This window comes from Phocoena sinus, chromosome 15, assembly GCF_008692025.1.
Source record: "Phocoena sinus isolate mPhoSin1 chromosome 15, mPhoSin1.pri, whole genome shotgun sequence".
Classification (NCBI taxonomy): Eukaryota; Metazoa; Chordata; class Mammalia; order Artiodactyla; family Phocoenidae; genus Phocoena; species Phocoena sinus.
Genome location: NC_045777.1, coordinates 5345303 through 5358045, shown reverse-complemented (window position 1 = coordinate 5358045; position 12743 = coordinate 5345303). Strand labels below are relative to the sequence as shown.

General features: G+C 60.3%; 1 protein-coding gene across 4 annotated transcripts in view; it reads right to left on the bottom strand.

Annotated features, from left to right (window-relative positions):
* PMEPA1 (prostate transmembrane protein, androgen induced 1) overlaps positions 1 to 12743 on the bottom strand; it is a 58924-nt gene that overhangs the window by 4382 nt on the left and 41799 nt on the right. For 3 of the 4 annotated variants that reach the window (XM_032604819.1, XM_032604815.1, XM_032604817.1), the window contains exons 2-3: positions 5259 to 5413; positions 285 to 338 (exon numbers count right to left, since the gene is read on the bottom strand). In XM_032604819.1, coding sequence (XP_032460710.1) covers positions 285 to 338; positions 5259 to 5369 — 165 coding nt within the window. In that variant the 5' untranslated portion in view covers positions 5370 to 5413. Of the gene's footprint in view, positions 1 to 284; positions 339 to 5258; positions 5414 to 10611; positions 10993 to 12743 lie in introns of those variants that run through there. The other variant, XM_032604816.1, reaches the window with a different exon arrangement.

The following is a 12743-nucleotide window of genomic DNA, read 5'->3' as shown; positions in this document are numbered from 1 at the left end:
AGTCTTTGGCCTTCGGTGTCGCAGATACTGAGGGCTGCTCCCTGGGGGTGGGGAGCGTATGATGTCCCAGTAGGGACGATGCCAGCAACCAAGGAGGATTCTTTAGAGAAGGGCAGGTGTGGGCCTCCTGTAGCCACTCTACTAGCAGGGGAGGTGCCTCCGGTCCGGATTAGGGGAGCTACTGGGTAGGGGGCCTTCGGCGTCCACTACAGCAGCCTTGGGTTGGGGGGGCGGGTGGGCGGGGGGGAGGGTAGTGGTGGAGGGGAGGCGGCGCTGGGTCTCACCTCCGGGATTCCACTGCCTGACACCGTGCTCTCCGAGGGCCAGAGGCATCCTTCCTGTACGGGGAGGAAGAGGACAGGGTCAGCGGGACGGGCAGAGGTGGGAGAGCAAAGGGGCAGCCTGGCGTGGGCTCTGAGAGCCTCCACTCGGCATGAGATGCTGCACCCATCCCCCTCTTCAGCCCCACTGCAGTGACCCCAGCCCGGGCCTGGACGTTCCTCTCGGACATGACACAATCGCTGATCTCCCAGGTCCCAAGGCTGCCCCCCGAAAATGCATCCTCCGAACTCACACTTTCCAAAACATACATCTGATTCGTGGGTCCCTCCTTCTCAAAACCCTCCAGCAGCTTCCGTGGGCCTTAGAACACATCCAAATGAACTGGTGAACCGGCTCCTAAGAAAGCCTAGGTACTTGCTGTGCGACCTCGGTCAAGTTACTGCATCTGAAAACGTGCATAACTGCAGTATCTGTCGAAGAACTGAAGGAGGCGAACATGCAAAAGCCCCTGGGGTGCGCGCAACGCTCAGTGAGCCTAAGACGGTGCTGGGTGCCACCACCAGGGTGCGCGCAACGCTCAGTGAGCCTAAGACGGTGCTGGGTGCCACCACCAGGGTGCGCGCAACGCTCAGTGAGCCTAAGACGGTGCTGGGTGCCACCACCAGGGTGCGCGCAACGCTCAGTGAGCCTAAGACGGTGCTGGGTGCCACCACCAGGGTGCGCGCAACGCTCAGTGAGCCTAAGACGGTGCTGGGTGCCACCACCAGGGTGCGCGCAACGCTCAGTGAGCCTAAGACGGTGCTGGGTGCCACCACCAGGGTGCGCGCAACGCTCAGTGAGCCTAAGACGGTGCTGGGTGCCACCACCAGGGTGCGCGCAACGCTCAGTGAGCCTAAGACGGTGCTGGGTGCCACCACCAGGGTGCGCGCAACGCTCAGTGAGCCTAAGACGGTGCTGGGTGCCACCACCAGGGTGCGCGCAACGCTCAGTGAGCCTAAGACGGTGCTGGGTGCCACCACCGCTCTCCCTCCTGTCACACTGACCCGCTCTTTAGTGCATGGAAGTGCTAACTGTGCACCACAGGGCCTTCGCACTGGCTGCCCCACTGCACAGCTGGCTCCTTCTCGCTTTTCAATTCCAGTGCCCACCGCAGGCTTTCTCTAGCACCATTATCTAAAGGGCCTTCTCCCATTAAACATCCCGTCATCTGCTTATCTCCTTCAAAGCATCCGTCATGTCTGTAATCACCTTGTCTGCGTATTTATTTAGCACTTACTATGGTCTGTCTTGCCCCCGTTGTTGGGGGCCCAGTTTATAGATGAAGAAATACAGGAGAGTTAATCATGCAATCATTCAGCACCACTTCTGTTCCGGTGATACTCATGGATAGGCCCGGGCCTGTGGGGAGGGATGCCTTCCTTCCTTTAATTTTATAGTTTTATTGAGATGTAACTGACATATAATCAACTGCACATATTCAAAGCATACAATTTGGTTGTTTTGGCATAGGTATCTACCGGGAGCCCATCACCACAATCTAGATAATGAACATATCTATCACCCCGAAGTTTTTTGGGGGACATGTTTTCTTGAGGGTTCCCTTGCAAGACGATTCTCACCGGCAGTTTGGGGAGGAATTGCCAGGAGGGCTGCAATTTCCTACATGGCCACTAGGGGAGCTCTGTGTCTCTCCAAACTGTTCCATCAGGAAAGCACCCCACAAAGACTCACTGGGGTCTAGTTTATTCCAGGCGTGGGGATACGGAGGGCCATTCTGTTACTGATATTAGGAACGCCTCGGTGCCAGCTACTGTGCTACGCTCTTTAAAGCACTAACAACTCTCCCGACAAAACCTGCAAGGCTGAGGTCAGGTGGCTAAGCCGAGCTGCTCCAGCTGGTAGCAGGCAGTGCTGGGATCCAAACCTCGCCCACCGCCTCCAGAAGCATTCGGGCTCAAGCCGACCCTGGCAGGCTCTGTGGCCCCCAGTCGGGCCCCTGGCACAGTCCATGTGAGCACCAGGAAGCAGATAGGGGGACGTCCACCTGCTCCCCATTCAAGTCGGGAGTCCTGGGGAGGGGTGCAAGCAGCCAAGGTCAACTTGGATAAATGTGACCCAGACGGGCCCCTGCCTAAAACCCCCCTGGGAGGCCCTCTGTTCGAGGTCCCCACACGTCTTCCCACCACTGCCCACCCCCCAGCCCTCCGTCGAGCCCTAGCCTGGGGAGTCTCCACCCACAGTGCTTGGGAGGCCCCACCGCAGACCCCAGAATCACTTCCATCCTTGTCACCTGACTGCCCCCAACCTGTGCACCTGGAGGTCACCTCCTCCTCCAGGGAGGCCTCCAGGAACCTCCCACCTGCCGGATGCCCCTCCCCAGGCTCCCACAGCATCTCAGCTCCTGTATCAGCCTGGCCCTGCTGTGAGGAACCCGGAGGCCAGCTGGCTGCACGACACCTGCCCACAGGCCGTGTCTTAACTCACCTTGTTCTCTTATTCAGTGAATGGCCCTGACGCCTTTCCAGGTGCCAGCGCCCACAGGGCTGCTCCTGGCAGCTCCTTCTCTCACCCCCGCTCCACTCCCCGACACCTCCTTCTCTTTCGAAAAGCTTCCTTGGAGAGTTCGTCCAGCTGCCCATGGCTTACCCATCTAGACCAGGGGTCCGCAAACTGGCTCCATAAAGGGCCAGACAGTCTGTCACACCACCAAGAAGGCTGCTGCAGGGCAACCGCAGCCACAGAAGAGACCGTGGGGATGAGCCCAGGAACCTGACTCACAGAGTGGGCACCCGGCCCTGGTCCATCTGGACCTGGCTGACTCCCGCCCTGCCTTCAGCTGCAGACGCCGAGCCACAGTCTGTACCCCTGCAGGATTTTCTAGCTTCTCTGGCTGCAGCGTCAGGTGGGGAAGTGAGGTCCCAGGGCCACAGGGCTTTACCTGCACCTGAGCCCCACCCTCTGACAGATGAGGAAGTGAACTGCCAGAGGTTCACCCTGAAAAGGGGCCACGGCAGGACAGCCATGCCAGGGGTGGGCCCAGCGCCAAGCAGACGGCGGCTGCGTTTGGGTCTCTCTGGGAGGTCATGGGCCCTCGAGACTCCTCAGACACGCCCTGTCTGGCAGGGGCCCCAGGGGAGCCGCCACACGTACCCCAGGTCTAACAAGCCTCCATGTTTACCCAGCTGGGCATCCCCGGGGGCCTGTGCAGGTGGCTGGTAGAAGTCGGCCGGGGGCAGGGGGGCAGGGGAGACTTTCTTTAAACCTCAGATGCTCAGGAACCAGAGCCCGAATCCTGACCTCCACCTGGGCACAAAGTCCCAGTGCTGCCTACAGGGCTGTCCCTGCTATGGTGGCACGGGTCCCTCACGCCAGAACCTCTGCCATCTCCCCAGCTCCCTCAGCTAACTTCACCCTCCCTGTGACCATGCAGGGTAGGAAGGAGAAAGGCTCGCTCCACCCATTTTACAGACACACACACTGAGGCTCAGAGCGGGTAGGATGCCCCACCCTGGAGCACGGCTACCAGGCTGATGTCTTCTCATTTGTCCAAAGCTTGCCCCAGCATCCGAGGTGGGACAAAACGGGTCACGGGCTCTTCAAGCTGTCGCTTAGAAGCTGTGTGGCCCTAGGCAAATGTTCCCACCTCTCTGAGCCCCAGTTTCTCCTCTGTAAAATGTGGGAGGGATTACTGAGCGCGGACGTGGCAGTGCAGCTGGTGGCACTGTCACTCAGGCAACAGCGACAGCAAATAAACACGCAGGTAAGCCCTGCAGGAAGCTGCCAAGTGTCCTCCGGACACACCGGGCCTCGGGTTTGGGGCACCCAGTGCTCCCGTCAGAGGGACCAGAGCGGATGCTCCTTGCCCTGGCAACCTGGTGACATACTGAGGCCTGACGCAAGCGGAGATGCCCAAATTTGCCAGGGACAGGCCTGCCAGCCTGACAGCTCAGCCCCACAGACTCTGGGCACCAGCGCCGGCCCCAGGCGTCCCCCAGAGCCGGGAGGCCATGCCCGCTGCCGCTTCCCCCCAGTGCCCGGTGAACACGCGCCCAGAGATGTGCTCCCTGCACAGCCCCGGGGCCGCCCACGGGCCCCCCTCTCCGTGTCATCTGCAGCCTGTCCCTCAGACGGCGACTCCTGTCCAGGTGGTTAAATTACACCTGACAGGCGTGGAGATGGAAACTGTTTAGTGATGGACTCTACACCGCCCCCTGGTCCATCTGCTGAGGAACACGGAGCGGCGGGGCAGGGGTGGCACCGAAGGTGAAGGTGAATGAGGGGAACTTGCATGCTCAGGTCTGGAGGAGGGCGAGTTCCCAAACCGCTGGGAGCTGCTCCATCTGCCCCAGTTTGTGGAGTTTTGTGGGGATATTCCTGGGTTTCCAGAATGCCCAACAGGGCACACAATTCTAGTAACATATCAAACTGCAGTTTTGTAGGGACAGCAAGGACCGTGCCGTGTTTGTCCTTCTCACCCTTCCTGCGCTCACCCGCTCTGCACCCCACCCTTGTTTCTCCCTTCAGAGCTCGGCCTCGGGGGCTCACCTCGACTGTCCTGGGTAAACCAGCCACTCTGGGATTCCCGGTGACTCCTTTCAGCTTCCTTCGGAGCATCTGGCGCTCCTGTCTGTCTACATCCAGCCCATCAGGCAGCAACCCCCTGCGACCTGCTCGAAGCTATCTCCCCCCAGTGCCTGGGAAGGCTCTAGACACACAGAGGGTGCTCAGTAAATGTCTGTCCAACGGATGGATGGACGGATGGATCTGGGGACCAAAGCCCCACTGCATGCACTGGTCCATGGGCTCCCTTCCATCTGGGTCACTGCCTATACCTAGAAGCCCTCCCCCCCCCAGCCCCCCCCCCCCAGACTGTCTCCCTGCCGTCAGTTCCTGTGAGCACCCGACCCTGACACCACAGGCGCTTGATCAGGGGCGTCCACGGGCCCCCTGGAAGCTCAGGGAGGGCAGACACTCACCGAGGACAGGGCGTCTTCCCTCCTCCTGCCCTGGCTGTGCCGGCCAATGAAGGAGCGAGCGGACAGTTTGTAATGGCTCAGCAGACACGTGATCACCACCACCATCACCATCACCACCACCACGATGACGGTGATCTCAACGAACTCCAGCTCCGCTGTAAGACCAAGGGGACACGTGAGACCTCAGGGCTTGGGGCGTCTGAGCATCCACACACCCCAACACAGCCGCGTACAGACACATCTATCACACACGCGAGACGCACGAAGACACACCACCCTCCACGGCACAGAGTGTGCGCGGGCCGCCGCCGGGAAGAGGCCTCAGAAAAACCACATTCCGGGCGGCGGCAAACACTGCCGCTCTCATTTCTTTTTTTCGGGTTTGTTTTGTTTTTCCCCCAGAAGGCGGAAAAACCCTCAAGTGCTGGAAAGGAAGGAGGTTATTTTGATCCTGCCGGAGTCGGGTGGTTTCTGCTGACTCGAGCAGGTCCGTGTCGGGTGGCGCGGCAGCTGGCCGTGCCCGGTGCCAGCAGAGTCCCCAGCAGCGGCGGGCGAGATGCCGGGGACCTGGGGAGGGACAGGGCGGCAGAGGGGGCGCGGCCAGCCTCCGCCAGCCTGAGGCTGCCCACGGATGATCCCACAGGGCAGGCAGGAAGGCCCCCCTCCCCCGCTAACAAGCAATTGGCGGAGGGCTCCCCAGGGGCACTGCTCAGGGCCACTGACTCAGCTCTTCTTCCCCCCAGAGAGACGCGAGGAAGCTGGGGTGCGGGGGGCGGGCCGCAGGTGGGGACTGTGTCGCTCGCGGGTCGCTCAAGCGGGGCCCCGCCAAACCCGGCGAGGGCCAGCTCTCCTGCCGCCAGCCTCGGTGTCCCGCGGGAGATCAGGGCATCCCGGTGGGCGTCCCTGCTGGTACAGCCGCGGAAGCTCCTCCACACGCAGCCTGCCTGCACGTCCTCTCCGAAGCCCCGGCCACCCCTTCTCCCACCGCGGGCTCTGCAGGACGCCCACCTTCCTCCACCACGTCAAGCCTTTGCCCAGCTGTGCCAGTGTCTGCCTGAGGCCGTCAGTGAGTCGGGTTAGTCTAACCCCCAGGGGACACGTGGCAATGTCTGGGGACACTAGTGGCTTGTCACAACTGGGGGCGCTCCTGGAACCTTAATATCCTACAGGGCACAGGGCACCCCGCAACAAAGAGTGTGCTGGGGCTGAGGACCTCTGTTCAGGGCTAAGCGTACACACGGGTACTTTTTATCATCCCGTCTTGCAGGTGAGAAGACCCAGGTTCAGGCCTAGTGACAGACTCGTGTAGCCCCAGGGCCCAGCGCTGGTGGCTCCCCCCGCTCGACCACCCACTGGACGGCCGCCTCTGCACCCGGGAATTCGATCTGGAGCCTGGGCCCTGGCTCCGGCCTGTGTGGAGCTGCATCCCTCCCTCGCCTTGGGGGGCCCAGGAAGGAGGATGAGGTAGCCAGGGACTTTGATGAGACCTTCCCGAGCCCCAGAAGGCCGTGCCCCGCCTAGCGGGGAATCGGACAAGCCTCAAACCCTCTGAGGGGCTCCTTCACTTTCCCGCCAGGAGGACGGCAGGGCCTGGGTTGGGCAAAGGCCAGGTCTCTGGCCTCAGCCCCGATCACTGCAGCCACACCTCTTGCCTCCCCAGACGGGCTGGTCCAGGGCCCGTCCGCTAGGGCCCCAGATAAAGCTGCCCATTCAGAAGACACAGAGGCTGGCTTTGTGCAACACCCACGGCCCCCCTCAGAGAGGCCTGCACCCGCGCCCCCCCCAAGGCCGTGCACTCTTCACCCCGCAGGGGACCTGGGGGTGGGCACCTCTCTGCCCCTCCCCCCACCATCTCCAGGCGCCCTGCCCGCCCGGGCCTGCAGGAAAGGAGGTGTGCGCTGCCTCTGTCTCTGTCCCCGGCCCTGGCGGCCTGCAGGGCCCTGGCCAGGCCTCTGCCCTCCTCCCGGTGTTGTCCAGCGGCCGAGGCAACAGGGCTGGTAGGGCCTGAAAGAGAGCAGTGGACGAGGCCCCAGCAGGCTGAGCGGGTGTGAACAAACCGCACAGCTCTCCCGACCCCAAAAGGGCAGGAGGACCTGATTTCTGGGGGCCGGGGTCCAGCGTGAAGCGTCACCCCCAGGAAGGAGCCCAGGGTGCCGAAAGCGCCCATGTGACCACCCTGGTCCCTGGGCCCCAGCCCTGTGCACATCCACGTGGGAGAAGAGAGGGGCAAACGCTCAGAAAAAAGAGAAACCACGAATCATTTCTAGGCTCCATTCTGGAAGCCAAAGGCCTGGGGTCTTGGCCAGAGGAGGAGGGAGACTCCGGGCTCCCGAGACCCTTGGGCAGGTCCCCAAGGGGACCCCCAGGCTGGCTCCGGGACCCTGACTCGCTGAATCCATCCCAGCTTCCCTGTGTGGAGGAGGAGGTGGTGTGAGGGCGACGTGCCCAGCACGCAGAGAGCACTCCTCAGGGTGACCACAGTTAGTGGGGGACTCTGCAGCACTCCAGCCACGGCAAAACAAGGGCGGCCCGAACCCGGAAGCCTGAGAGGGTTCGAGCAGGACCGAGCTGAGTATTCTGGGCCATGCAGAGACACGGACTGGGGGGGGAGGGCGGGCACTGAGGGGTGCAGGAGAGGCCCCCCCGGCCGGCAAGTGATTCACCCCTACCCATGAGGAAGAGAACACCCTGGGCTGGGTGTTTTGACCTTGGCCACGGGGTGAGGGGGCTCTGGTCCCGCCGACAGCACCACAGTGAACTTTCACTCTGAGGGTGCTCCTTCCGGGAGACACTGCCTCGGGCGACAGGAACCCACCTTTCCGGGAAGTGTATCGGAAAGGACCTGCTGGGAACGGTGGCAAACTGGGGACCTGAGGGCGCTTGCATGCACAGTCCCCTGCCCCCACTCAAAGGAATGGAGCTGCAGGGCAGCCACCCTCACTACACAGGCTGTGCTGTCCACTTGGCCCCAAGCTCCACCTCGGCCCCCATTCTGCTTGATAGCATCTGCCTGGCCCCTGTGGGCAGCCTGGGTTTCAGCATTCGTACCCAACTCCTCAATCCTGCTCCCACAGCAGGCATCACTAATCGAGCAGGAGCTCCTCCTCACCAGGTCCACAGGGCACTCTAGACTGGCACTGCTAACTGAAAGCCCAGCAGGCCAAACAGGACAGCCCCCAGGCAGGCTGGCCCAGTGCAGCCACACCTCCCCATCTCCCCAGAACTGCCTGGGCCTTAACGCCGGCAACACATTCTAGAGTTTTGAAAGCACCGAGCAGGCCAAAGCCTGCAGAACGGGCAGCTTCGGGAGTTCCAGCCAAGAGAGGAGCCCCCAAGATGTGGAGCCACACCGATCCTGCTGGACATGCGGCCGAGTGCCCGGCACAGTGGTGGAAGGCGTGGGTCCAACCACTGCCCCCCACTCAGCTCAAGTCTCCTGTGACCATGGGACTCACAGCAAAGCCTGGTCACAGACAAAGGGAGACCAGAGCAAGAGGAGATGGCAGGATGGTCCACAGCCCAAGCTCCCCGTTGTCGTGGCGACTACTCACTGGGACTACAGTCAGGATGATGACATGTACAACACACGCACGGCCCTGCTTTGAGCCCGCCTCCCCCAAGTCTGTGAGGTGCCAGCCATCACCACTGCCATTTTGCAGATGGGCAAACCGAGACAGGGAGAATTTGCTCTAGATCAAAGGGCAGGGCCGGTCCCGAACCCAGAGCCTCCCTCAGGGAGCGAGAAGGGGAAACTCTGCTAAATTCTCCCAGCGTTCCCAAAGTGTCTGTTAGTTCCCCCTTCCCACGCTGGGAATACCTCTGAGGATGCCCAGTCCTGTCTCCCTGCATGTGCCAGCTACTAGCTGTGTGACCCTGGGCACAGGCACCCCCATGAGGTCCCCGGGGGATGAAATAATAGATGTCAAGAGCTCAGGACGGGGCAGAAAACAGCACGTGATCCTGTCACAATTCCCAACACGCCTTTGGGGACAACAGGCACCCCTCACCCAGGCCGATGCCCTGGAAACGCTGAGCATGCCTCACGGGCCTCTGCCCCAGGGTCAGTCCAGAAAGGTCACCCAAGGTGGCGGCTGGACTTCTGGGCACTGGTCTCTGCTCCAAGGACAGGAGCCTTTGGGGAGGAAACATCACATTTCCCTCATCCTGTTCTGGGCGTCAAGTCCGCTCGCTGTTGGGGGGTGGGGGTGGGGGAGAGGTCCTGCCATTTTTCTTCATAATCTCCCCCTTGGGGTGGGTGATGGATGCGGCAGGCTCTTGGGGGTGGCCAAGCCCATCTTCCACATGCAAAGTAAGGTCATTCTAATTTGACTGTCTTCTTTCCTCGTGAATAATTTCAAATTAACAGGTTCGTCCGCCTCACTGGAGTGGCCTGACCCTCCTTTTGTCTCCTCCTCCAGAGACAGACGCAATCACGTCCAGACGCGTGCACGGGCATCTCTGATCCTCTCCCAGCCCCTCTGACACTAGTGAGAGAGGCAGCGTCACGGAGGGGCCCCTCAAGGCCAGGCACAGCCCGAATCCGTACAGGCATCAACTTACTGAACCGTCACCAGCATTCTGTGAAGTAGACACTAACATGACCCCCGCCGCCAACTTTACAGATGGGGAAACTGAGGCTGGGAGAGGGGAGGTGACTGGCCAAAGGCCACACAGCCCAAGAGAGCCCAGACCCCCCAAGCCCATACTTTCAGGCCCAGGTTAGGCTGATGCCCCACACCCAGTGGTCCTGGGTGCCGTGGCCCCGGAATGTCGGGAACAGTGTGGGTTCAAGCCAGGCACTTGTGTGGAGCGGGCTTGGCTGCCAGGCTGGTTCAGGACCGCTGGCGCATCGCTTGTCATGTGTCCTCGAACCCAGTATCTTGGCCAGCGGTACCCACCTGGCCACCAGCATGGAGGAACGTCACAGTACGGTCCGAAGGACCTCGTGCCAGGCACTCAGGGCAGCTCTGGGCACCTCCCACGAAACTGCATAGAGATACTCACAGCAGCGTTCTCCTCTGCTGCTACCTGAGTGCCAAGCACCCGCCCAGGACAGGACCTTCCCTCTTCATTCCCACAAACCCCCGAGGGGCAGCAACGTCGGTCAGACCAAGAGTCAGAAGAGAACAGTCCTGACTCCGAGGCTTCCTCCTCCGGCACCTGGGGAAGCCAGGACGCGCTCTCAGAATGAGATTTTTAAAATAAAATTAAACCGAATAAAAATTCAAGTCAGGCTTTGAAAGGAAGCCAACTGTATCAAAATAGTTCTCAAACTCTCAACCAGACTTGCGACATAGGAAGAATGTAGAGGATCACACGTGAGACCCGGGGATACTATCACGGTAAATATAACCCGGCAGGTTTCGATGCGACAGGCAACCTGTGGCTTCCACTGGCGACCACATCGCAGGTGCTGCTGACGCCCTGTGGTTTGGTGTCCATGTTCCCGTTCGGGCTGGTTACGGTAAACATGCAATTCTTTTACATCCAAGCTTATGGTCCCCTGTTCTTGGTGACGGAGCCACAACGTGAACCAAACGCAGGAGCCTTGGTTCAAACCCCTGTCCGGCCACTTCCCAGCTGTAAATGGGGCTGGTGTAGAATTCCCCATGTGATGTGGGCACGACTGTCACTGGGTTCTCAGTTAATAATCAGAGCGGCAGCCCGGTGCTGGAGCGCTTTTCTCCTTCCTTGGCTGGAGAGCTGGGCCAGAGTCCACCCAACTCCTGCCAGCCCACGGGAGGTCTCCAGACCAGACGGCTCTCCCCCCTCCCCCGCCGCCTGCCCCCATGGCGTCTGCTCCAGGCGGCGGGGCAGCCAGCGTGCTTCCTGGTTAACAAGCAGCCCGTGCAGGCAGCCCTGTCTGGCCTCCCGGCCGTGCGCCGAGGAATTAGGAATTGGTACTGTCTGAAGTTTATGAAAATCTAATCTCGTTAGGCCTGCCTGGATGCGACGGGGCGGGCGGGCGGGCCTCGTCATTCCGCGGAGCCCTAGCCTGCCTGGGGTTCCTGCCACTTCATTTGCTGCCCCTCCTCCACCACTGCATTTGAATAAGAGCCCAGCTCCTTCCCCCACTGGAATTTCAAATAAAATTGAACCAGACGTCAAAGGAATAACTTTCTGATCGCTCCTGGTGCCATTTCAAACACCCCTGACGCACCTTTATTTCTTAGGGTGAGACCATTTGTAAGTAAAAAATGGATCTTTCTCTTAAGGTTTGGGAGGTGGGCAGCAAATCTAGGCCAGTTTTCTCTTTTTCAGAGACCACATCGCTTACCCAGCACCTACTCTGTGCCAAGCACACGGCTGGGCTCCGGGCACCTCATACCGGAACACATAACCGTGAGATACTATCCACTGTTGTCTGGTGTTGCGGGTTAGGGGCAAACAAGTTCTAGGCTGGCTGGGGCGGGAGGACCCGGCCTTGCACAGGAGCCTGGGGCTCCCCGCATTGCTGTTCATGGAAGAATTTAGGGTACAGACTCAGAACACGAGGTCTGCGAACCTCGATTCCTGGATTCGCATCCCAACTTTGCCACTTAAACTGTGACCTTTGGTGTATCACTAGTGTCCTCATCTGGGGGGCAAAAAAAAGAGGGATCACCCAGTCCCCACTTCACATGGCTGTGGTGAGAACTACCTGAGTTAATTGGAGCCAGACTCAGGATGACAGCACCTCTGCAGGGAGACCACCTGGGAAGCCTCATTACGGGGAACCAAGAACTCCAGGCCCTGGGCCACACCTATCCCCTAGCAGACCTGAGCTGTGGAATCCACAGGAGCTGGAGAAGGCCCATCAAAGCGGGCCCCTCTGCCAGTGCGGCAGCTGATGGACGGTGCAAGCTGGGGGCATCTCTGCAGAGCAAAATAACAATCCCTCAGAACTTCCAAGAGACAACCTTTGACCGGGCAAATCACTTCCTGGGTATTTATCTCCACGTGCATTTCTCCTGGGACCCTCTCCCTTTCGCTCTCTCTGCTCTAATAAGAGTTCTGTTCTGTGTTCTGTAAAAGGTCCCAACACAGCCCACCTGAGGGCCTTTGCACGTGCCTCTCCCTCTGCCTGGAATGATCCTTCCCCACATCCACGTGCTCGCTCCCTCCTTACCTTCTGGTCTCTGTTCCAATGTCACTTCCTCAGGAAGCATCCCTGAGCATCCTGTCTGAACCAGTGCCTGCCCCAGTCCCCAGGACCCCGTGTCCCGTGCCGGCTTCCCTCTTCTCTGCAGCTCTAATCAGAAGCCACATGCGGCCTGTCTAATGGCTTATTTCCTGCCTCTCCCTCCTCGAATGCCAGTGTCCAGTGACCCTGTGAGCATTCTCTGTCCCCAGCACCTTTCCCAGAGCAGACGCACAATAATTGTGTGGAATAAAGGATCGCAGGGCTCTCAGGTAAACAGAGGAGGGTCAGGAAGGCCCACTGCGGGTTTGCAGGGAAAGGGAGAATGACTGGGAATCATGTAAACGTCCCTCCAAGGGGTCGAC